Genomic DNA, 26,171 nt, shown 5'->3' with positions numbered 1-26,171 from the left:
AAGCTGCCCAAATCCCATGACAGAAGCTTATGGTTCAAAGATTCCTGGCACTCTGCTGTATCAAATAAGGTTTGACATTGCAGCATCCTACATCGTATGTCGGCAGAGATTTCTTCATGTGATCCAAACCCCCTGAATGCTGTGTGCAGAATGGAATGGAGAGGCTTCCTCCAGCTTCTTTATCTTTTCAGTTTACAGTCTTCTCTGCTGCCTTCACTCTGATGAACCACGTCCTGAAATCACACAGCTCCCTCAGATAGTAATTTCTGATAAACTCTGAGTTCCTGGTGGGAGCACTCCCTTAGGCAGGAGAACCACCTTGACTGAATTCACCAAAGGAAATTGGGAGTTCTGTCATTATTTCAAAGTCACATTAGAAAAGACTTCATTTTCATTTACTTATTGCTGTGTCCCCACCTGCTGTGAAATATTACTATGGTGCTTAATTTCATCTTCACCAATTTTTATGCTTTTTATTCTTTCAAAAATCTAAGCAAGTTGAGCTTGGGGAAGACTCTACTTTGAGATGGGTTGTGTGATCTACTGCAGGACCAGCTTGTGGTAAGACAAGCTGCAAGGGCCCTGGCATGTGTTGTTTTACCCGTAAGACCTCTTCTTCCCCTCCCCTTTGCAGACACACACAGAGATCCCCTTTTTCACAAGCTCTCCTTACCACCTGCTTTCTCATGTGGTACAAAGCCTCTTTGCCCTGGAAAAGGCTTCCTTTGCAGGGCCAGAGCACATCACTATTTCCTGTTGGCCTGACACCTCTCTGCCCATGCAGACACCAGGGTGGAGCCTCACTCCTTGTGTTACCATCAGGTTTGCATCTCTTCAAGTGCTCCTCTGCGTCCAGACCATGCAGACAAAGCACTGCCAGTGTGACCCCTCACAGACTCTCTGGGCACCTCTGTGTGGGTCACGCTCCCTGCGTCAAGGGCAGGCATTCCCCAGCAACACACCATGAGACACTTTTTCCTAGCACGGGCTGGAAGCCCAATGTTCTCATGTGACTCCAGAGGCTGAGGCAATGGACACGTGTCTCTGTGTTAATCCAGCCCTGGAGACCAGCCCCACCCCAGGAGCTCAGAACACAGCCAAGCACCCTTTGGATTCAGGCTCCAGATCTCAGAGGATCAGACTTAAATGACTGGCTCCAAGCACTGTGATTCCAGAGAAGCTCCCTTATGGACCTGCAAGTGACCACTGCCAGCAAGCACCACCTGCAGGCAGGGGCTGAGGCTCATGGCCAGGCCAAGCTGGGCTGGGGTTGCCAGACCCCTGCCAGCCAGGGCTGCAGACCTGATGCTTCAGAGAGCATTGGCTTCGAAGACAGTGCTCATCCCTCTCCATCTGCTGAAACAAGCTGACAAAGGAGAGAAGGAATTTAGCACTATATGGAATCTGGCTGTCCTGAAAGGCAAGAGAGAAAAAAACTCAGAGACAGAAATAGAGTGATCAGTAATCATGCCTTTAATAGCTTGTAAATTTTTTTTTTAATTCCAGGCAACTAAGATGTACGTTTGTTGTGTGTGTCTGATATCTGAAAAAAACCAAGACCACAATCAATTCTGTTTCTTCCCTTTTCTAAAGCACATAAATTAAAGTATCACTCACCTCAATATACAACAGTTTAATGAAAGAAAAGGGCTTGTTCTGTTTTTACAATTCAGTGTCACCTGTTACCTGAAGCATTAGATAGAGTTTTAGCTAGAGAACTTTCTTACAGCAAATAGGAAAACTCAGAACTTAGGCTGTCCAGAAAAATTCAAGAAATTTCCACTCCCTGCTTTCAAACTCCACTTCCTACTAAAGCATCAGAATAACATTTTCCTGTTAGAAAACAAAAGACCCCAAAAACTCTTCAAAAACACCAGGGAAACAGTCTGTACCATAGAGCTTATTAAACTCAAAACATTTATGGTGCAACAACCTCCTCTTCCACAACTTTAACACTGAACCTGAATTCAGGTCAGGATGAACAAGGGCAGAAAATGCCAAACTACAGGTGGCCTTTGGTGCCTGTTGCTGCTCAGTGGCCTCCCAGGCTCAGTATCCAGTAAATGCTCTCAGCTGTGGCAGCACCTGCAGGCTCAGGGACCTCAGCCCACGCAGTAAATCTGGCTGAGGCCTTTTCATGATTGCCTTACTGAACTTAGCTCAACCCCGCCTCACACAGCCAGGACTGGAATTTATATGGAAAGACTCTAGGGACCCTCCTCTCACTCTGATGCTGAGGCTCAGCCCTTGTCACAATTCAGCCAAGCAGCTCTGGCTGCCACCCAGTATTCTTGACCGTGGATGGTTTCTGTAGGTTAGGATCACTTTATCAGCAATACAGCATGGCCTTTGATGGAGGGGTGTTGCCCTTGCCTTTTCCCATTACGGGGCACGTGAGCACTCTGTCCATGGGGCTGCTCCTCATGAGACTGCAGGGAGCTGGTAGGAAAAGCCTGTGCTCTAGCACAAGATAGATCACACACAGGGAAATGGGAGTTAGGCAGAAACAGTTCAGATGGCTGATATATCCATCCATTCCCTAGCACTGAATAGAAAACCTCTGATCTAGGGGTAGGGGGAAAGGATGAAAGAACACAAAATGAAGCAAAAACGTGACCTTTACTGCTTTTTCATCTTCCATTGTTTTGACTAAAGAACCTGACCTATAAGTGCAGCTAACTCCAGAGACCAATGTACTCTTTCACAGTCTTGTGTGTGTGCAGCGCTAGAACCAAGTCACAACTACAGGTGTGAAGGAACAATGTCACAGTCCTCAGGAGACCTGCTCTGTGCACTTGCCAGTGCTTGAGTTTGCTGATAGAGTTAAGCAAAGAGGTTCATTCTTCTTGAGCACAAAAACTTCTGTCAAACCAGCTTCTATTACAGAGAGATTCTAAACTGACATAAATAATTATAATCTTGATTAAAAATAATATATTATTCTAGATTTTTTGGTTTTTTAGTTCTCATGTAAAACCCCTATACTCTTGACATCTAGGAACAAAGACAAAATAAAAACCAGGCACTTGCTGTGCCTTCTCAAGCACTATTGTGGTGTTTAAGGGACACAGAGGAACTTGTCAACTGGATTAATGCCTACAGTGGAAAACAAGAGGTGTCCTTCATGCCGTTGGCTTTTTCAAGTCTCGGATTTGCTTAATCAGGTAGTTCTTCTCATCAGTGAATTGTTCGTCGTCCGTCCTTTCTTTCTGGAAATTGCTCAGAAACTCAATTAGCTTGGGTTGGTTTTTCAACAGGATCTCCACAATAGGCTGTGTTTTGTTTGGACTGGCCACAAAAACCTAACATGCAAACAAAATCAGGCACAGAGAGACAGCAAGGGGGTGGGGACAGAGAGAGAGAGAGAGAGAGAGAGATAGAGGAACATCAGTCACAACATCCCCACAAGTTACAGGCAGATCCTCTACTGCTACACACCTTGTTCCAGGGCAGAGAGGAGTTCAAACATGTTGGTTCCACAGCAAACTGAAGCAAAACTATGCCTGTGCGTGGTATCATTTCCCTTTCACTTTGCTCTTTGGTGATAAAAGCTTTTGACTGTAAATCCAGCTGTTGAGAGGGAGCTATCAATCCTTAGCCTCTTCCCACCCACAAGACAAATACACAGAAATTAATTATCAGGAGAACGGAAAAGCTTTGTGTCAGTATTGATATCATTTCCGTATTAAACCAGGCCTAAAATTAGACTTGCCAGCTTTGTTTTGGTTTGGAAAATTATGTCAGAGGCCTCACTTCCCTCTGCCTAATCCATTCATGGGAGCATGGAAACCTACAGCAGCAGGAGCAGGAGGATTGTGGTGTGTCCAGCACCTTTGTAGTCCTTGCTGACCAGAAGAGGGTGGCATTGCAGGATGGTGAGGTGAGACACAGATACTCACCTGGCACAGCCAGCCCAGCACTGTGGCTTACTGGCCTTCTTCAATGCTCTGATTTTTCCTACTATAATCACTAAAGCTGCAGCTCTGAACATGACCCCTCATGCCACAGTGCCGTTCCTTTAACATTTTCTCTGGGTTAAGTGCAAAGCTAAGGTTGGTTGCAAAGGCCAACAGTGAAAGGCTCTTTCAGGGACCCCGGGATGGCACAGAGATGGGGCTCTCTTTCCTGGATGTGGGTCAGGAGGGGCAGGTGGGGCGTGGGGCTCACAGTGGGAGCACACATGCAGCGCCCCGGCCGCCCCGGGAGCAGCTCCCACATCTGGCTGGCTCCGAGGTTTCCATGGCTGGGCAACAAACACCACCTGAGCGCTTGTGCAACGACAGAAATAACTCCAGTTAGTCTCTGCCCCATGAGAAGAAATTAAGGATGGACAGAGCTGGAAATCATCCAGTTTCCCTCCAAGCCTGTCCAAAGCAGAATGAAAACAAACATCTGCTGACAGCACAGAATGGCATGTTGTCCTGCTGAGCACAGGCAGCACCACCGCTGGCTCCCGGTCTGGGGCTCTTCTGCAGGTCCTTTTGTCTCCCCTGAGATTGAGCCCACAGGAAAACCTGGGTCACATCCAGCTGCTCAGGGAGGAGCTGTGACACCTGATGAGAATCACACACACTCTGTCCTGGGGGGCTGTGCTAAGACAACACCTGGTAGAGGCTGGGGCAGGGCTTAGGCTGCACCCACCGCTAGGCCTCATACTCCAAAATCAGAGGATGTTATACAAGTGGTGGGGAAAGTGCCACATCAGGGGAACATGTGGAAGGAGTGGGGTTCAACACACACCAACAGTATCCCACTGAGAACTTCTGCCCAAACAGGAAACTAGAAGTACTTTTTCATTTCACAAAGGTGAGACAAAGCATCTGCTCTTAAACCCTGGCATCCTGATGCTAGAGTAATCTTAATCTGTGTCTATGTTTTTGTCTCCCCTGGATCCCTCCTCCTCAGGCTTCTCCTAGAAGTCCCTGCTTCGAAGTACTTTGCCCTTTGCTGTGCAGGAAGAGCTGTAACCTCTGCCATGCTGGGTGAACACTTCCCAAGTGCACTACAAAGTTTTCCTTGATCTGGTGTCCAGGCCATGGTCCCAGTGACAATACACTATCTACAGTTATTCACAAAGGCCTCCACCTTGCCCTTGTCTAATTTCCCTGAGCTATCATCTTAAATGATTCCCACTTGCTACCTAAAACTTCTCAAGTCCAGCACTAACAGCCTCCAAGGATCCTTTTTGAGCAGCCCCTTTCCTGCACAATGCCCAAAGTACTCACAGGGCAGCCTCCTACCAGGGGCACATCTGCCTGGGATGTTGCTGTGAACTGGGATGGCCAGTTCACAGCAACAGCTGCAGCATCTGAAAGCAGCATCTCCTCCTTTGCAAATAACTTTGATACACTGCTATTGATGCATTGGTTCCCCTCAGACTGGGACAAAAAGGGTTTGGGGATGTAAATATGGCCGTGCTTTACAGCTTTCCACTCTTGCTTTATCTACACGAATCTTGAGATCTCCTGAGCATGGACATGTGGCTCTGGATGAGGCTGCAGCACTTCATGCTCTCAGCTGGAGCAGGCCCAGGATGCAGCTCCCTGTGTGCTGACCTACAGCAGGTGATCATGGTGATGGAAGCTGGATACTTCCAGGAGTTGGACTATGATAAGCCCCCAGTCATCTGGATGAGCTGCCATGGGGAAAAGCAGGATGTAAACCTACAGGCAGGGATTTACAGATCTTCATAAGAAATTTTTATTTTGGAGTTCAGTTCACCCTGGGTGATGAGGAGAAGAAGCTGTGAGATACACTGGCAAGACCCACATGCTCAGAAATCATGTGATGACAATGCAAATGGAAGCCATCAAAGAAGGCCTGGCCTTGAAGTGCTGAACATCTTCCTTCAATGAATATTAGGCCTCCCTAATATTTCTCTGAAGGGTGACTCTCAAAATGAAGAAGTATAAATAATTCTTGTTGTAAAAGCTCTCTGCTCTGCAAACAGGACTGGAAGGTAGGTGGTAAACCTAGTAAGTAGTATTTCATATTGGACCCACCACTGGTATTACCATAGCAAATAATAAATAACTTAGTTTCATAGAAGCCATCACATCCTGTTTATCTTCCTGCTCAACTATTTATAGATTACAATCTTCCCCTTGCAAAACTGGCAAAGTGAACATTCAAACAAAGATCATCTCAGCTGCCAGTCTTGCTCAGTGTCAACAGGGACTAGTAAAGAGAGAATGCTCAAGGACCAGAAAATTCCTGAAATGTTATTCAATACTTTGGCTAAGCAAACAAAATCAATTCTGTCAGTATCAACTGACCAGTTTCACAGAGCCAGGAGCAGGACCACCACGAGACTTTATGTTAGAAAGGGTTCCCCTCATTCAGAACTCTGTATTGGCATAGAGAAGGAGATCAATTCCTAAAACCAGAAACATTATTAATGCTATCTGCAACATTTCAACTAAAATGAAGTTGGATCAAACCACAGAGAACTTGGTTTCACCTGTGGTTTTATTATGAAAAGATATATGCTCTAGAGCACTAAATTCAGATGGATGAGAGAGACAGAGACCCAAAATAAAGACAGTACCCATATAAAAATTCCAACTCTAAATATAGCTGTCTCCAAACAGAGAAAGCTCCATTTCATAAGTATTTGCAAAAGACCTGGAATGAAAATCAACTCTAAAGCTTATAAAGTTATTGAAAGTGGAATAGTTGTTACCTTCTCCATTAAAAGTCTTAATGTATTTCTTCAAACAAACATCAAAATTACTTGACCAGAGAATTTGACCTTATTTCCTTACAATTAATAACCAGGCATTACAACCTTCTGGGGCAAGAGCAGAGCAAGAGCAATTACAGGATGCCCTGGACTGAGCATTTTAGGACTTGCTCTGGGGTCATGCACGATGTCACTGTCAGGACACTGCACACACAGAACACACAAGGTTCATGCTGCTTACAGAACAATGCTTCACATAATAATCCTTGTCCTTTAGATTATCCAGCTGAGAAACAGAGAGGACACATCCCCATAAACACGGCCTCAGCTTTGTACCAAGAGCAGACTGTCAGTATGGTCAAATTATGTGAGGCTGTTTGCAAAGCAAGCTGCAGGAGGTAGCTCGTAATGTGCACGAAAGAGAATGGAAAAATGAAACTGAGGTCACAAAACACAGTGTACCCATTCTATTTTTAGATTTAAACAGTAAAATATATCTTGCTAAATGTCCCCTTAAGAGCAAGAAAGTCATATAATCCCAGCTCACTGCTACAGGGTGTTTTCCTCAAAATCAGCAAATTGTTTATGTGAAATCTAAGAGAGCTGTTCCTATCCTTTGTTTTTGAATATGTGAGGTCAGAGGAATCCCTGCACCACATTCACATAGGTCTGAAAGATACAGCCCGCCCTACAGACAGACAAACTTGAAGGAAGCTCCACTAATGGAACACATCCCAAACCCACCAGAGGAGCTGGAGAGCCCTTCCCAGTATTTGATCCCCAAAGTGTCTGCACTTGAGACCAACATCTCTCCACTGAAATCACTACAGAGAAGAGCCAGTAACTCTCAAAGCCCACAGCTCTGAGTGATCCCCTCAGATTATTTATGAAGGAGGAGGGAAGGGGTGAGGTCTGTTAGCTTTTCCTCATGATTGAACACTGTGTAATCCTTATGCACACGTTGCCTGGGACATCCAGTTTTACAAAGCAGCTGCAGACCTTTAGGATGCTGCTGCAAGGCAGAAGGTCCATTTTTTTTCAGGCAAAAGAAGAGAAGGGGCTGGAATTAGGAGGAAGATCAACCATCTCCTAAGTGGAGAATGGAAAAAGGCACTCCAAGTGGGCACTCTGTCTTCATTTTCCCACTCACAGTAAGTCGAGTGAATTAAATATTCTCAGAGCTTGGGGGGATTGGCATTTTCAACCACAAAATGTTCCTCCAAAATAAGTTTGCACTAGAAGTGGTCATCACTTTCATCTCTATCTCACAGTTTCAAATCTCCAATAATTAGAAATTGCCTCAGGCAGTAAGAGTCATAAGCCTTTTTTTGGGTCAGCTGGAGCACGGGAACGTTGCAATCTGGATGCTTACAAAACAAACACTTTTTCATTTCAACTGTGTCTAACTGGTAAAACATCTAAATCAGGTAATTTAAACCTAAATCTTTTGGCAGCTCAGACAGAGCAGCAAGTATCCACTTCTCAGCAGACTTTTCATTCCAAATCACTGTGGTTAGTCTACTGTAATTTCAGCCAGGACTGCATAGGTATTTTGCAAGCATAATTTTAAAATGCAGGCACAGTTCAAAATTTATGAGATTAGAAGCTGAGGACAAGATCCAGGTACATTAACATGGAATTCTACAGCTGACAAAAGAACTGGGCTGAGGGACACAAAACCAGAAACAGGAGTCAGGAACACTGCAGAACTGGGCACAAAAAAAAAAAAAAAAAACTTAAAGACAAAGCCAATCTTTAAATATGTAAGGATTTCAGTAGAATTTAGAATTCTAATTCTTTAATCCTCAAGAATTTAGAACTCAATTTAAGAAGTGAAATCAGGGAAAAGATCTTCTCTGACCCTCTCTACAAAGCTAATTCACAATGCAATTTCCTGTAACAAACCCTATAAAGACCCTTCCCCCTGGGGAGGAGCTGGATGCTGCTGCATCCAGGCAACCCAGATCCTCAGTGAGGGGGATCCTATAAGTGGAGCTGCTGCACCTCTACAGTTACTCTATAGTGTGCTGCTGGAGGTTGTGAATGAGCAATTTCCAGCTGATCAGGTTCTGCTCTGAGTCTGCAGCTCCTCACCATGAGCCCTGTGCATGTGAGGCAGTGTGAAGAATGCCATGGGAATGCCCTGGCCCCCTGAAGTGCTGCTGACTGGCACCACTGGAAAAGACCCACAGAGGTGTGTGAGGACAGAGTTTGGCCCTTTGAACTGAAGAGACACAACACCACTGTTGCTCATGGCTTGTTCTGCTGGCAGTCCAAGGTCCAAACATTATTTCCACATGGCAGCAACTGCAAGTGGTCAAGCAAGGATGAGCCTGCAATATCCCCACTCTAATTGGTAATGGGATGCAACACACTGGAAGGGAGAAATGGGAAGGCAGAATAGGAGGAACAGATATGTGTGACATGGTTGCACACTGGGATCCTTTTACATTATTCCAAGTCCTTTTAAATGTCTCCTAAAATAAGTGAAATCAGCCTTCCCAAGGCCTAGTCCATGCCTATCATTAATTCAAAAATTCAGGAACAGCAACTCATGTCCTTCATAAATAAAAATCTTGCATTTATTCACAGAGTGGCTAAGAAACCCAAATCCTCTGATACCTTCTCTCCACTGGCATCTCAAAGGCTGCAAGTGTCTGGAGCCAGACTGCTTGCTTATCTTGGAGCCACACACCTCCTGATAAGGAGGAGGAGTACAAGTTACTCACAGTGGTTCAGCTAACTGGAGGAAGTCAGCAAGGGAACAGCTTACCAAGCCACTTATTTCATGAAAGGAATTTTCTTTTAATCCTCCTTGAAGATTTTTTTTTTCTTTTACAAAACTAAAAGCTTTTTGAAGAAGCTGCACATTCTCTAAGTCTCCACACTGAAGATCTGAAAGCTTTTTTCCCAAATCAGAAATGGCAAAAGTACAATATTTAACAGGTCACTCTGAATTTGTGGAGGGTGTTGTAACCTCTTCTCACAGTCATTTGGTGTTATCTGGTATCTTTCTTAGCCAGCTTAGGGAAGGGATATCCTTAGAGGCCCAAAATTCCTCTTCTGATAATCATTAACAACTCTATTTATAGTTTGAAATTAACGTGTTCATTCCAAATTAGAGTTAGTTTTGCATAACAATCTGACTCACCCTCTGTTTCAGAGCAGAGAACTCTTTTGATAGGAAAATTGTAAACTTCTAACTTATTAACATTGATTACCATGAAAAAAGGGACACTGGTTGGGCCTGGTAATTTTTTAACTGCAATAATGTCACTGCAAAATGATGGAAGGATAAAACTCATTTCAAGCTCAGATTTACTAAACCTTTCTAATATCTGTAAAAGCATATTGTGCTTGCACTGATGCCCAGCACCAGCACGACCTACTCTTAATATAAGGTAGAGTTTTAAGGCTTTTTTTAATCTTTATTCAGAATCACATGGTAAAATGATCCAGGAGTGGGGAGAAGATCCCCTAGATACTACCTAGAGGTTGTGTAGCAATGGCTACTTGACTGACTACCCCCAGCTTAAACCAAAATGATGCTGCTTTAGGTCTCACCTGAAGGCTCTTTTCAATTATGACACTCAAACACTGCAAGTGACTGTAAACCTCAACCTTTGCCTTAATTTCCCAGACTTCTTCTTGCCTACCTTGAAAGATCTTTTTATGAGGAGAAGAGAAAGTCTGCCACCTCTACAACTCATACTGGCTCACCTTGAACACATGGAATGCTTCAAACTGAATGTTGGGGCTTTTATCTCGCAGCAAGTTCATCATCAGCTTCAGGTTTTCGGGTTTGCTGATGTATTTCGTCATGATGGCGAAGTTGTGTCTGTCCAGGATCAGTTCACCAAGAAGCTGTAAACAAAATTAGAAAAATAATGCTCATCTTCTAAATACTACAGAGGGAGATCCTGTGTTTGGACTGGGTGTAACAGGGGCTGGTGTGAGTATCTGGGACAAAAGCAAGTGTAGACAAAGACCTTCATTTAATTGCCATGTTCCATTCACAGCCCCCTCTGCCTCCATGTGCAGGCCATGCCACACTTGGTGTCCCAGACAGAGACTGCCACGTTACTGCCAAGCTCATTGTAACCATGTTCTGAACCAAAGCACAGATCCAAGCTCAGAGGAGAAGGGACAGCACTCGTTCCATAGAAATGGCCCAGTGCTTCCCCAGAGGCCCAGGAAAGAAAAGACACAGTGAGCTCCTGTGCTTTTCAGGAAGAGTATCACAAGCCCTTAGTCCTTCTGTTGATAGAAGAATGGCTGCTCCATTGCCATACATGCACCTCGATATTCTGCATAACATAGAGTACAAAATTAGGAGGAAAGTGCTGAGAGACTTTACCTTCAAAGACTGTCTCTTTGTTACATAATTCTCAGAATGAAGGAGTTTTTCATAGTCCTCAAAGATCTAGAGTAACAAGAAAACACAAATGCATCAGATGAATGTCCATCCTTCCTTCTCTTGGTCCTTCTCACTGCTGCAGCAGTGCCACCCTCTAACACTTCACTGCAATGCCAGGCCGAGCTCTTGTGGCCTTTCCTCTTGGCTGATTATCGCACAGGGAATTAACTAATGCCCAGGAACACTCCTCTTCCAAGTGCTGCAGAGGGGGAATACCACATATGGACTGGATGGAACTGGGGCTGGTGCGAGCCAACTGGGACACAAGTAAGCCAGTGCCTGCACAGCCTCTCTTACAGAAGGGTGACTGCTGCCAGGACATGTGGGCCCAGCACATGACGTCCACTCACTCATATCATGGTCATGCTGTGTGACTCAATGCAACACCCCAAAATGGCGACGGGGACTCCCAAATGCTCCTTTTGGGAGGTGCCACCTCATCTGCTTTCAGCACCATCACTCGTTAAAGCTCTTTACTCAGCAAGGGTCACTAGGAGCAAAGTGTGTGCTGGTTTTTGCAGGGATGGATCAAGGGGGTATTGTGGTCAGGAAGACTGAGAGACAAGGCTGCAATATGGTCAGACTACCTACCAAACAAGCAGGAAAAATCAACATGGTTGTCCAATAGTCACAAAAAAAAATCCCAAACAAAAACCCAAAAAAACTTCCTTAGGCAATTGATACTCAAAAATGTAAAATGTCAAATAAATGTAGAATGGGGACTGTTCCAGTGCAGTGCTCCAGTATTAAGAGAAAAGATTAGCAGAGACACATATTTTGCTCCAGCTAAGCTGCATTAGTGACTCAGCAATAATAAGCCTGCTCTTTATTTAACCTTCATGGTAACCAGAATGAAAGAAATTTGTCTTTTCATTTGGCAGCGAAATAAAGAATACCTCAGGTAACACAAAAACGTGACCCACAGTCTAATTCCATGATCTGTATCAATCCAATTTTAGTTGAATCCAATGGAATTTTTCTGACCCACATTTGGTCCAAAAGGGAGCCAAAAAATCAAAGTGAAAAATAGCAGCAAACCAAGGGGCTAATTGCCTTGGGAAGATAATAGGAATATTCAGACCTCAGTCCCTCACTTAGACACAGGGAATTTCCAGTAATGCTAAAACTTCTTTCAGTAACTCTTCTCAAAGAAGAGTGAATAACACCTGTATGGCCCTGTCAGTGCTGGGGTATCACAAAACTGGTTAAAACCATGCACAAGTTTTCTCCCATGATCTGTTTGCAAGTTTCAGTTCCATTCACACTTGAGGAGATCTGATGCACACGGCGAGGAATAAAACTTGCTCTTAACCTGTGAGTTCTCCTGAGACCTTGGCTGTGTTCCCAGCTGTGTGCAGAGGGGGCATCTGCATTTCACATGCCAGGCATGGATTCTGCTCCAGCACAAAGCAGTGTTTGCTTTTACAGTTCTATGTGAGGAGTTTATGCAGAACATGAAACCCTCTGTGCTTTTTTTTTTTTGCAGCCAAACGTAAACAGATTTTCTGAAAAGCCTTTCAGCATTGATACTTACTACATCATAATTTTGTTCCAGAAATTCTGCCACCAACAATTTGTGTCTCGTTAGCAGGTCCTGGGGAAGAACAGAGAAAGGTTAGCTGAGAGAGCAAGTGCCTGTGATTGTCTCTTGATTCTCAAATGTATTTCAGCAGTTTTGACCAGAAAGCATTTACAACATGATTTCTATAGGACTTTAGTACTATAGAACTCAATTAATGTAATGCTAACTGAATCAAGACAGACCTATTCTTATACCTTTTCTTTTTATTGCTGTTTCCTTCCCACCTTCTCTTGCTGTTGATAGATCATAGTGCACAGTAGTCACATTAAACAAGGATGGGCAAAAGGAAGAAAGAAAATTAGCCCTTTATGGAGGATGAGCTATGGTCTCCAAGCCAAAACTGGCCTACATGCTACCCCAGAGCTGGGGATGATGCTAAGCCTGAACTGCTATTGCTCATCTCCAAGAATACAAGAAAAATTGGAATTCAACTGTATATCCACCTAGCTATTTAATAATGAAAGCCAGGCACCAACTTCAGCTAAGCCATCCAGGCTCCCTCCACCTCCACTCCCTTGCCTGGAAGGAGTCTCAGGTAGGTGAGATGAGTCTCTTCTGTAGAGCTTTTTCTGCCCGGGGTTGGCTTTCTGACACAAAGCAGCAGCAGCAGACCTTCCAGACAGCTGGACAGACTGCTTCCCACTCCAGAAGGCTAATTAATTCAAATTTAAATTAAAAGAACCTCTCCCACAGAATGGTGATGCTGGTGCTCAGTGACAGAGATGCAAATGTTCAGCTCCAGAAGAAAGTGTGTCTTTTTCACTGGATGAATAGCTGTGAAATGAGTGGCCAGTGTGGGGTATTTAAGTGTGATTTTTATCCCACTGCTTCTTTTAAAACACAACATTGATCTCAATAAAGGCCTGATGAAGTCCATTCAAATTGGTATTTTTCAGTGAATCAAGCTGGTATTTTTCTGCTCTTTTTTATAATCTTTTTCTTGGTTTCCCTACCCAGGCAGAGACTGAAGCTGATCAGGAGCTCAAGCTCAAGCAGATGCACAGACACATCCTCACAAATAAAAGAAATCCTTTACATACTAATCCTTTAATTTATTTTTACTATCAATTATAAGAGGAAAGCAGAGCACTACAAAATCCAGTGCCTGTTTTAAATAATCCCTTCAATTAGCAGGACTGCAGTGACAGCACTTTTAAAGGCTGAAGTGAAACACATGATTCAGGAGCTTTTATGCAGGGCACTTGGAGGCAAGTACAAGTCCTTCAATAGGGGGCACAAATGAAACATAATCCAAAATGAGTTTTTCACAGGAAATGAGGAAGCATGGAGCAGCAGCATTCAGCCAGCACATTCCAACTGCTGCTTGCTCCCTCCACAGACAGCTTGTACCTTGAAATACAAGCCCTTTTCCTCTGCATTTTTAACAACTCTGCTTCCTCTCTGCAGTGCACCTGGATAACTTTAATTAAGAAGTACATCTTCAGATCATAATTCCAGTGCTTCCCTGCTATAAATATCCTCAGGCTTTAATGCACATTTAATTGAGCCCTCCTCTGGTGCATAGGCTATCCAAGACTTTCAGCTCTGAACCAGACACCGCGGTGGCAACTGCAAACCCAACATGGGGACACCAGAAATGAAAATGTGAGTTCGGTAATGCAGCAAGCAAACAATCATAGCACTTCTTTTCCCAGCATTAGAAATTAGGTAGCTCCATATTTCAGTTGCTTCCACATAATCTCTTGCTGTTCCAGCTATTCCGAGTAACAGACAAACAGGAGATGAAATGAGCAGCTGGTTTCTTTCCAGAACTGACCATGTATCAGGTGCTAAGAGATAATTTCAAAAAACCTAAAAATGCTGTTTATACATTTACCCCAAGCATTTTAAAAGGTGAACTCTGTCCTTTGTCTGAGGATGAACTGCCCTCATACTCCTCTCTTTCCAGTGCACACGAGGATGTAGAATCCTATTTTTAAATCCTGCTAAAAATACACTCAGTTCACAGGGGACAGGAGTACATGCTACAGCTGTAGATCTGTGAACAACACCAATCTCTCTTCCTTTTGGGAGGACTGTAGCAGTCTACAGTCCCTGCCACAGCTTAACTGACCCTTATCCCCATCCTGCCTCCTGGCTGGGGTGAACGCTGCTCATCACCACCAACAAACTTTGCTGTCCTGCTTCAGCAGGACCTGGGGAGAAGATGCAATTCCCTTCTGTCAAGCTGGGAACTGAGTCCGGGAGCACATTTTCTGACCAGAGACAAATATTCTTCTGAGCATAGGGTAAAATGTTTCATGCCAGAAACAGAAGAATTAAATACCTCAGTTATGTTGCATTTTTATACCTTGTCTGTGTTTCTGTGCTACTTTGAATTTCATAACCTTTACCTAAAGGACACCACAACAGTGAAACTTAAAATAATGGAAAGATGCTGCAATTGATTAAGGGGTGATTTGAATTGCTAATCCTGCTCAAGTCATTACTGAAGAATGCAATGTTATCTCCATTATGCAAATCTTTGTCCCATTCAGTAGGTTAGTAAACACCAGTAAAAAGCCAGGCTTCAGTGTATGTAGAATCACTGAGCTGAGCTCTAACATTCCTTACAATTACTCCTGAGGTCTATCTAATCATGTTTCTAATTAGCTTTGAAAGGAAAGAATAAACAATGTGTTTCTATGACAACAGGGAGCTCAGTGATAGAAGAAAAAAAAGGAGTTGGATCTATATTTAGAAGAGTCTTTGACTAAAAAGATTTTCCCTCAGCTTTCTTAAACTGTTTTTCAGAAATAAATTAATCTTCCCTGTATGTGGAGTTCACAGGCATCGAATTTATTTTGGTTTTTTTTTGCTCAGAGACTGTACTAACACTTGGTGGGAAGAATGATGGTCACATACAAGCTCCAAGAAATTTGGCATCTTCACCCAACTAATTTTTAATGCAACACAAACTCTACACAGTGCACACTGCTCTACACTCTACAGAGCCTATGCAGTGCTTCCACTTACTTGGCTTTTAGCACTACAGTCCTTACCCTGAACCATGGGTCACAAAAATAAGACTGAATACACTGCAAAATAATCAGCAGGCTTGGCATTCATCTCTACTTGTGGGATCTCAGCACCTCAGGATGGAGGTGCAGAGAGAATTCCCTGAGAATTCCAGCACACCTAAAACAGCAGAAAACCTAAACAGCAACAGCCAGAAAACCCAACATCTACTTGACTGCTGAGCTCAGAAGGGACAGCAAAAATTACAATTATTTCAAATGTTAGTTTTAAATTTTGACTTCTATTCACTCGTGTGGTCATGATGGGCAGTGGGTTTGTGGTGGGGGAAGGTAGGGAGAGAAGAAGGTTATGCATTTTACAACAGCTGTAGGTAATACATGATTCATTTGAGTTTTAAATGGTAGCATAAAAGACTGTGAGTTATCAAGGGGAAGAGTGTTTATTAAATACAGATTTACATTTCTCTAAAGATTCTTTGCAGAGTTGATCACTGTTGTGAATCCTGCTACAATCAGACCAAGAGTTAATTAATTATATCCTTTACTGAACAATAAACAAGCCACGCAGTTCAAAGGCACACAGTGCTCAGTGACGACTTCTGATGGAGTGCTGCTTTTGACACAAACTATGATGCATGTACTGAATAATTTACCTTGAATGTAGCAAAGGCATCAGAAGCAATATCAAATGTTGACATTTCCACATATTTAAAAAAGTCTCTGAACTGTTCTGAGAACAGTATGATTTTGGCCAAGGGCTCATGGCGGATGCACTCTCTCAGCATGATTCCACAACGTAAGGCAATATTTGGGGATTCATATCTGGAGAATGAAGAGAAACAGAAAACATCAAAACATAGTAGAGAGAAGATAAACAGGCACCTTTCTAGCAACAGGGAACTTTGTGGCACAGGAACACCTATTGGGAGGGACACAGCCCACCGAGGGCAGCTCCCAGCCACAGTGCTGTGCCCAGCTGCAGGACCTCATCCCAAAGCTTAGGAGCAGACACAGACAAGGCTGCCAGAATTCTTCATTGCAAACCTCTCTCTTCCCAAGCCAAACCACATTTTGGTGTAAATTTGCACTACTCCCCCTCTCTGTGGAAAGACCGTGGGGAGTGTTCAACATTTCAACAGAAATCCTTCACCCTTTTGACCTTGTGAGAAAGCACAGCCTGTACAATATAATAACCTCCCTTTTCAGATTCAGTTCTGAGCTCCTCAGTTTATTCAAGAAAACTGTAACACCTCATGACCATCCATCAACTCCCACTCCTCCTCTAGAGGACATCATTCTGCAGTATTAATGAGGAAAGTAGGAAGAGTCTCTCCAGGCAGTCTACACAGGATTAAGCTTTCTGTAGCTCTGAAATTTATTTTTTTTTCTTCAGTTTAGGAGGAGTTGGGCCAATGCCTCTTCTGCAGAGGCTCTGGCTGTGATAGGACACAAGCAGCCATTCCCCAAGCCACAATCCTGCTATGGCACATGAGGCCCTGCAATAGCCAGGAGCCAGCACACATCTCGCCCTTGGAAAGGAAGGAAGGGAGGGAGAGGGGAGGAATTTCAGATCATCTTCAATTTCTATAAAGTCTTGATTTCTTTAAAGCTGAAATTAATCTGAAACAAAACTGTTAGAAACACATTAAAAAACAAAAAGGATGAAATCCAACAGTCAAGAAAGATTTAAAATGAATTTTTTCCAGCAGTCTCCCAGAAATCATGTGAAAGTGGTGAAGTCCAAGGGGACAGAAAGCACTCTCTGTTTCAATAAACTGGTTATATTATATCAGAGCTGTGTATTATCACCCAGAGCTTATCAGCATCATTTTTCCTTTGCACAATTAATTCCTATCACTAGGCCAAAAGAAATACATTTTTTTTAAAAAAGGAAGAAAAACACAAAATGCCATCTGTGCTGTAAGTGAGTGGGCCTCAAATTTACCCCTAGCATGCAGTTTAAAAGAACAGTTGTGTTCTGCAAGCATACCAGAGCTGCATACTTCAACCTGCTGTCAACAATAGTTGGCTTAATGAAAATGGATTGCTATTCCAAACAGGCAAATGAAGCTTCCCACCCTCAAGGAAATGCAGGCGCTCAAGCCCCTATTTGTTTTGGTTTGGGGAAGCATTTGCAAACTTGAATTTCTAACTCTTCAGACAGCAAAAATTCACTGATGTTTCCCGTTGAGGCATCAACTCCATTAACAGGAATACTAATTTTTAAGGAAAATGAGGCAGAGCTGCTCCTAGGAGTGCAGCCAGGAAAATATTTAATAGTTGGCTAATGAATATTTTGGTTGGAATAAAAGCAAATTACATTGTTTCCAGCACAATAACTTTTACAAACATTAAGTATCAACAGAATCATTCTTAGTCAAATGCTCCATTATCTGGAAGTGGGTTATGGACCTTTGGCTGTTCACACAAGCGAGGGAAGTTGGGTTTGGTGCCTGGAATAAGCCTGGAAGAAGTTTACAGGCTGCCCAGTCATAGCTAGCATGTCCTTTGCACCCACACTTACATGCAAAGCAACCAGGCAGGAATGATAGAAATGTGATTCAAATCACTTCTAATGAGCAATTAGTGTTCTATGTTGATGTATTTCCACAGCAGAAAAAAAAAAAAACCTGAGTTCTTCTCTGTTTGGATGAACTTACAACCTAAAGAAACCCCCACACAGTGAATACTGGAGAGAACTAGAAAATGAAACAATGGACTTGAAGTATTTCAAAACACTTATTGTGAAGTTTGAAAGGGGCAAGACTGAGAGCAGAAAAGCATTTCTGTGCAAGGGGAATCATTCTTCCATGGTTAGTGCAGAAGATGGTACAAGATGAGGAGCACAGGCAGGAGATTTGGAAGGCATCAAGCCTGGGAGACACAAGGTCTTAAACAGAGGCATTCTGATCTGACTTTACATTACTTGTATAGCCTGAGTTTATCCTTGGATAGACTCAAGGGGAATTCTCCAACCTCAGCCAATACACCACTAAAGCTTTGACTGGGCTGTGATATGAAGAGGTCATCACAACACAGGCTGGGGCAATGTCTAGGTAGAGATAGCATGTGGCATGAGATATAGATAGATATTCATAAAGAAGCTTCTGAATTTGTCACTTGAGAGAAACAATGCAAGTGCCATAAACTAAGTCCTCAACAGTCACTGTCCTAGAGGGAAAGTATTTTAACTTACAAAGGACAAAGTTATTTCTGGGCTAATGCAATAGGCTGACACCAGAGCAAAAAATTGGCCCAATTACAACTGTTTCTCTATGCACACCAAATACTGCACTCATCTGAAATCCTACACACAAAGCCTGCACACAGAAAATAAGAGGCTATTAAAGCAAGTGCAAAGCAATCCTTAAAGCAAGTGCAGAAGCAAAGTCAAATAACCTACAGAAAAGAAAGAAAGAAAGAAAGAAAGAAAGAAAGAAAGAAAGAAAGAAAGAAAGAAAGAAAGAAAGAAAGAAAGAAAGAAAGAAAGAAAGAAAGAAAGAAAGAAAGAAAGAAAGAAAGAAAGAAAGAAAGAAAGAAAGAAAGAAAGAAAGAAAGAAAGAAAGAAAGAAAGAAAGAAAGAAAGAAAGAAAGAAAGAAAGAAAGTTAGTTGACTATGTGCTGTGTGTTTTCTGAAGCTGAGAAGCTGGAAGGAAGCAGGCAACAAGTGAAATGAAGCCTAAAGGTAGGAACTGTTATCTCAAGTTGGCAGTTCCACTGGAGTATGAGACAGGAAACACTGGGTGGGAGCTCTGATTGAAGATCCTTCCCACCCAACAGAGCTCACATTAAGCCACAAAAAAGGAACCTCTTGCTTTTGGGGACTGACACAGGGCAGAGGAAATTTTGCATCCAATGGAAGTACAACAGTCACAATAATCTTGGCCATTTCTTTTATAGTCATGGTAGAGGTGGTTTTTTTTCTCTCCAGGCAATGTCATGATGTCATGTAACAAACACAAAATGGCACAACTCAGCCAAACCCACTTTCCTTTAGCAGAGTTTGATTTCCTATATTTCCTATAGCATTATATAAATATATATCTATATAGTATAAATAATATAATTCATTCAGCATTAAATACATAAGAAAACATGTCCTCAAGTCACATTTTCATGTGGTGGTGCCTAACATGAGATGCTTGTTTCCCAGTCCTGCAGCTGACTGCACACACACCCCCACGCTGTGGGCATGCAGCAATCTGTGTGTTCAGGGCCCTGCCCTGGCTGCAGGCACAGATTTTGGGTCCCATTTTTAGACAGTCCCAGCAGCAGGACACAGGCTGGGAAGGCATCATCACGTCTGACATCATTACACTGTTCTGCAGCAGCTGCTCGGGCTGGGCAGGACTGACTCTGGGCTTCTACTGTGGATTCAGCTGCACTTTTTAACAGAAATTACAGAAATGGCAATTCTGAGCCAGTGCAGTGCTGCAGAGGGCCAGTCAAGACATCATGAACAAGGAGCTCAAGGACCACAGACACTGCTGCATGCAGCAAGATTCTCAAAAAAAAGCATCTAAGTGATGCTATTTAAATTCCTCCACCAGCTCAGGTCACTTGCTGTAAAATGTCTGTCAGAAGCATATATGCATAAAAACTTTACTATTTATCTTCTTAATATTCTAGGTTGCTACAGATGCCAAAGAAAATCTGGGACATAATCCAAAAATATTTTTATCTTTAAATAAAGCCCAGACATATGGTAGTGATACATGCTCAATGTGCAAGATCAAAATGAGTGAAAAACTGAAAAAGCAAAGACAGAGAAAAGGGAAGAAAATCATTGTATATACATAGGAAATTAAAAACAGTTTGTAAAAATGACGGAGAGAATTATCATCATTGTCCTGAGATTTAAAAGACCAAAAAAAATTTAATGCTGAAAGTTGTGGAGTTAATTACAGAAAGAATTTAAAGTTGAAGTTCACTTGTGGCCACAAGTGTTGGAGAAGTCTGTTCTGCAGGCACAACTACTCTTTTAATGCATTTTTGTTTCTCTCTGCTCTACCACTCAGTTATTTACAGACACCACTGCTGGTCACTCCTGCAATGCAAAAAGGTCTAAATGAACCTGAGCAGTTACCAGCAATGCTGCACAAGAGTCCACAGTGAGAAATGGAGTACGCATCACATGGGGTGCAGTCAAAAACAACCAGCACATAATTATTTCAACATTAAGTTTTTGGTGAAGAAATAACAGCCAAATGAAATAATCTGATCATTAAAAAGTATGGAGTTCCATAGAAAGAAAGTCAACAGGAAAAAAAAAAGAGTAAGAAAGCTGGAACAAAATCTGAAACCCCTTTCTTTTTTTTTTTAACTAAAAAGTGAGAGAGTAGATGAACTGCAATGCCCGCATGTTCCAGGCAATGCTCTTTAATGAAACTCAAATTAAAGCACCTACCCTTTAAGAAGCATGAATAGGATATGTGGATGGGCACTGATGTATTCCACAGTAGGGCTGCGTGTGCCAATTTGTCTTCTCAAGATGTTGTTGAATATCTGGGAAACATCCTTTTTGCCCTGTTACAAAAGCAAAATATATCTTTGCTTAGAAAAACACGAGCAAACAACCATTTACTATATAAATTTAAAGTGCAAATGAAACTGAAGTCAGAACAGGTCAGCCTTTTTTTTCCTCCTGAGTCTCTGCCTCATATTTGCCCTTTCTCCAATGCCACAGGAAGGCTTCCTCCTTCGGGCAGCTCTGATGGCTCCCGACTTCCCCACTCCCATTTGCACCTTTTTTTCCCTAAATGAAGATGTGCATTCCTCCTACACTGCCACCCTGGCTATTTCAAATGGGAACACTAAAGCACATTAAAAGCAAGCCCCTACCCCGAGCCAAGCCTGCTGCTGCTGTGTGTGCTGTTAGTCCCATAGCCTCCAAAGATGAGTAACAGAGCTGGTACCAAACCACTGCCACACTGCCTACACTTAAAAAGCTAAAGCTTTTTATCAGTCCAGTGCAAACAACTCCAAGTGTGATTACATTTCTGAAAATCAGGGTTAAATTTAACCCGTGCCCATTATTTACCATGGAAAATTGAATAACCACAACCAATAAAATGGCAGCCTCACGTGTGTGTCTCCGCTTTAATCAAAACTAAAGTCCTTCTCTTTTTCCTGATGTTGTGCTGTATGCATCCATCTAGAGAGTCACAGCCTGTCTCCAAATGCTTCCCTGTGCACACAGCTTTCCAGAAGGTCTTTCCAAATCATGTTCTGTTCAGTCAGAGGGCTCACCAATCCATCTTGCATTTGAAATCCACATCCTCCCCCACCACTTTCTCCCCTGGCACAGCAGCCAGATTGATGTGAAGTTAAGGGAGGTGGGAGATGCTGCACTCAGGACCAGTAACCAAGGCACTGAGTCAACAGCAGGTCACTATGCACAGGGCAAGCTAAAGCAAAAGGTCACCTATAATCTGTACGTGCTGATTGATCTCTCGTGGGAGGACAAACATTCCTTGGCAGAGAAATTATTGAATGTTTGAAGCCAAGGAGCAGATAGTTTCACACGGAGGAAAATTCCCTGGTTTCACCTCTACAAATAAATCAGTGCCGAGGAACACAAAAGATTCTGCCTTCCTACTTGTTCCAGCCCAGCTGGCTTGGAGACTTGGAGACTCTGGGAATTAAACAGGAGAATCAAATCAGTGCAGGCCAGTCCATCTGCCTTTATCTGCAACACTTTCTTTGACCCTGGGACATAATTTCAAATAGGCTAATTCTGTATAAAGTCATCCCATTCTCCCCTATCTTTACAACACCCATATCATATGCCTGTAATCCTGTGATCCCCACGGGCTTCAGCAGTTATTCCAAGATGAAAACAATTCAGACAGAGAAGAGCTGTTGAAAGGGTGAGGTAAAGATGGCCAGAAATTAAGTGATCCTCTCTGCTATGCCAAATTTTATATTGGTTACTCAATACTGTGTGCATTGCAGCACAATATCCATGAGCAGAGAGGAGATAGATACAGATATATAGATATATAGATATATAGATATATAGATATATAGATATATAGATATATAGATATATTGATATATTGATATATTGATATATTGATATGAGTATCCAATTATAGCTAATTTTCTAGAGATCAGTGACAGGGAAAGCCAGAGTTGATCTCCATGGGTTCTCCAGGAGGGAATGGAGGCAAATAGAAGGGAACCATGACAGATTTCCCTCACCACCTGACAAACATTAAAATTGTAGGAGTACTTTTGAAACACTCCTTACTTGGATCTGCAATTGAATTTTGCCTTATAATGAAATACATGTGGCCACTGAAGCACAAGATAAGGCAGCATTAAGAGAAAGTGGCTAGACAAGAACAAAAGAAACCTGCCAAGAATGCATTATTTAAATAAAAAATTGTATAATACCTATATCATAATTTAGCCCCTGTTTCAAGGCAAAGTAGGGAAAAGATTATAAAATCACCAGTCCTTGGCTTGTAGTTATTTACTGCCTATTTTAGGGGCTTTACAGTTTGTGAACCTTTAGGCTTACACACAGTACATTTTTAGTTGACTTCTGTTGTTTGCACATTTGCCTCAGTTCTTTAAAGTTCAAAAATAAATTTCATATTTTACATTTCAGAAAAGCCCAGATCTTGATTCTGGGCTCCTGCCCAAACCTGGCTTTAATGCTTCAAAACAATATCATCACTGAAATTATATCTTGTTTGTTGAGTGGCAGAAGCAATAAACCTGTGTCTTCTATGGATGTGTGATGGATGTGTGATGGAAGTCTCCCCTACACTGTCTTTGAAAACACATCTTCAAAGGGAAGTTCAGCTGTGAAAAACTGGGATCAAAGTGGGCAGCAGGGTTGGTGAGGAGGACACAGGGAGTCAGGACAAAACAGAGTAACATTATTGCCTTCAGAAATCAGATTTTCGGTAGTTTATGATTTGCTTTTTACCATTTCATACGGATCAAAAAATTAACTTGCATTTAATGTTACAGTGAGATGCAATTAATGTTACAGTGAGATGAAATTGCTTGTTCAATGAAACAAGTTAAATACCAGCTGTAGCCACCAATATAACAAAATGGAAACAGAAAAGTTGATAAACTGGAAAAGTCAGTGGGAAGACATGAAGACAAAGCAGCACATGCTCTTACTGTCCTCTTGTTCAGTGATGTTTGGTTTCCAGTGTTTTGTCCAAAGAACATGTATAACAGCGTGGCTAAATGATTGGAAAGCTTTTGCAATGAATAAAAAATATATTTTGCAATAAGAATTATGAGAATTGTTTGTAATAACAGCAATTCAACAACAAGTTAAGTATTTCATCCAGTGCTTGCATTTTAGGACTGTGTGTTTAATATGTTGATACAAAATTTTTCTCTGGCAAAAGCAGTACAGACTCTCATGTAACTAAAAAAATGCAGAAGTCTCCCTTCTGTGCTTTCAGTATCTTCTCCTTCCCTCTTCTCCATTTCTATTAAAGGGTTTTTTAAGGGCTTGGTTGTTGGGGTTTTGAGTATTTTTGTAATTAGATATTTAACAGTAACCAGAGGAGGCACAGAGAAGTCAAAGCATTAAAAAAAACCCTCCTGAACTTAAGACCTGAGCCAGAGTGAGAGAATTCCACTAAAACTTTTCAAAAACTGATACATTCCATTTTCAAAAATCATTACAAAATAAATAAATCAGTCCTTGATCCTGGATTTACTGGCGGTAGGGGGTGGAGTGGAAAAAATGAAATCACCCATTTTCCTCCTTTTCATTCATTTACAAAATGGAAAGAAAATAACTTATACACATGACTCCCACAAAAAGTGTCTCTGAGAGCATCAGATCTCTTTGAAAAGCTAAATTTTTCCCTCCAGCAGCTACCTGTGCATTGGGTGCTGCTCCTGTTCCAGGCTCAGTGGTGGAGGTTTGGCTCCTGGGCTCGGGGGATTTCCCGCTAGTGGTTGGACACTTGGGAGGAATCCCCAGGGGCCACAGAAATCATGGAACCCATACCAGCAGTTATATTCCTTTATTCTTTTAATTGAAACAGCTAAGTGGGGGACAGCCAAATTACCTTGTGACCTGCTGTCTGTTTTTAACATGTTTTTCAATTCCTTTCCTCTCAGCTAAACCATTTTAATTCTTTCAGTCTTTGTCATATGAAATTCTCCATGCTTCCAATTATTTTTATTCCATGTCCCTGAACCCTGTCTAATTTGGACACTCTTCAGAGACAGCAGGTAGCTCCATTGGCACTATCCCAAAGATCATCCCTGCAGTTTACAAGGTTGGTCTTAGACAGTATTCCCAGCACCATGTTGTATCTTGTTTGGATACACATGGAAATATTTCTTTATATTTTTTGTTTTAATTTTTAAAAATCAGATTTACTGCCAGTGTCCTCAGGACACCAACCAATCTAGAGCAGCAACTTTCTTCAGCCTGTGGAAAACAGTTTTGAATGCAATGAAATTATTTAAACTTCAGAAAAATATGGCTCTAGTCACTGACAGCACCAAGACCAAGGAGTTGAAAAAAGTTTATGAATGTTGACCTACCTCAAAATCTATCAGCTGCAGGTTGGCAATGAGTGTCACTAGAAGGCCACTGTTGTAGAGCTCTTGTGCCAGCTGGGCCACAATTTCTGTGGGTGGCTCTTTGTCTGTGGTCCCACACAGAATTTCTTTCATTGCTTGCAGAGATTTTGACACTTCCTCTGATGCCTTTTTGCCAGCAGATAATGGGTTTTGTTTTAAAAAATGAAACAGGAAAAAAGAAAAAGGTGTTCTTTTAAAAGGCATGCATTTCAAAACAAATGTTTCTAAATGTACTTACAATGATCATTATCTATTGCAAAATGATATCATAATTCTAGGTAATCATGGAGGCTGAAGCATCCATACTATACCCTGCAGGCCTTACACAAGATAAATTCAATTTATACATGACACATCACCATTTACAGACCATGAGCACAAAATAGGGCCAAGAGATCAATTACCAACCAGCACCAGTGAGATCCTTTAGCAGGTTTGGAGGCAGGCACAGCCCTGCAGAGGCAGCAGCAATTTCACTGTCGCTCCCCCTGTCCTCCCCAGTGGGCTCCATGGCACTCGTGGGGCAAGAGGCTCCAGATGAAGGTGCCAAGCCTTCAGGTGGCTGCTCCCACCAGAGGGGTGCTGCTGGGCTGCCTGCCCACCCAGTGCTTCCTGGTGGGCTGTCCCAGCTCCTCTGCTGGGAACCCAAACAAACACTCACAGCCCTGTGGCACTGCCTAACCCAGCAGGCAGCTGAACCCTGCACAGCCACTTGCTCACTCCCCTCAGCAGGATGGGGAAAGGAACTGGGGAGAGGAAATAAACTTTTAGGTTGAGCTAAAGATAGCTTGATAGGATAGAAAAGGAAGGAAGAAATAGCAGCAGTAAAACAACAATAACAACAACAAACACCCAGTGATGCACAGTGCAATGTCCAGCCAGTTCTGAGCAGCAGCCCTGGCCAGCCTCCCCCCAGCACTGTGTGCTGAGCACAAT

The 26,171-nt window shown here is 42.5% G+C and overlaps 1 protein-coding gene across 6 annotated transcripts in view; it reads right to left on the bottom strand.

Annotated features, from left to right (window-relative positions):
* Positions 1 to 1,450: 1,450 nt before the first annotated feature.
* CAB39L (calcium binding protein 39 like) overlaps positions 1,451 to 26,171 on the bottom strand; it is a 60,821-nt gene continuing 36,100 nt past the window's right edge. For 5 of the 6 annotated variants that reach the window (XM_059465965.1, XM_059465968.1, XM_059465971.1 and 2 more), the window contains 7 exons: positions 25,197 to 25,361; positions 21,067 to 21,185; positions 16,313 to 16,481; positions 12,634 to 12,693; positions 11,040 to 11,105; positions 10,403 to 10,546; positions 1,451 to 3,302 (listed from right to left, as the gene is read on the bottom strand). In XM_059465965.1, coding sequence (XP_059321948.1) covers positions 3,123 to 3,302; positions 10,403 to 10,546; positions 11,040 to 11,105; positions 12,634 to 12,693; positions 16,313 to 16,481; positions 21,067 to 21,185; positions 25,197 to 25,361 — 903 coding nt within the window. In that variant the 3' untranslated portion in view covers positions 1,451 to 3,122. The remainder of the gene's footprint in view (positions 3,303 to 10,402; positions 10,547 to 11,039; positions 11,106 to 12,633; positions 12,694 to 16,312; positions 16,482 to 21,066; positions 21,186 to 25,196; positions 25,362 to 26,171) is intronic. The other variant, XM_059465970.1, reaches the window with a different exon arrangement.

Source organism: Ammospiza nelsoni, chromosome 2 (genome assembly GCF_027579445.1).
Source record: "Ammospiza nelsoni isolate bAmmNel1 chromosome 2, bAmmNel1.pri, whole genome shotgun sequence".
In the NCBI taxonomy this organism is placed as follows: Eukaryota; Metazoa; Chordata; class Aves; order Passeriformes; family Passerellidae; genus Ammospiza; species Ammospiza nelsoni.
Note: the sequence above shows the minus strand (reverse complement) of the source record. Positions and strands in the feature narration are given on the sequence as shown.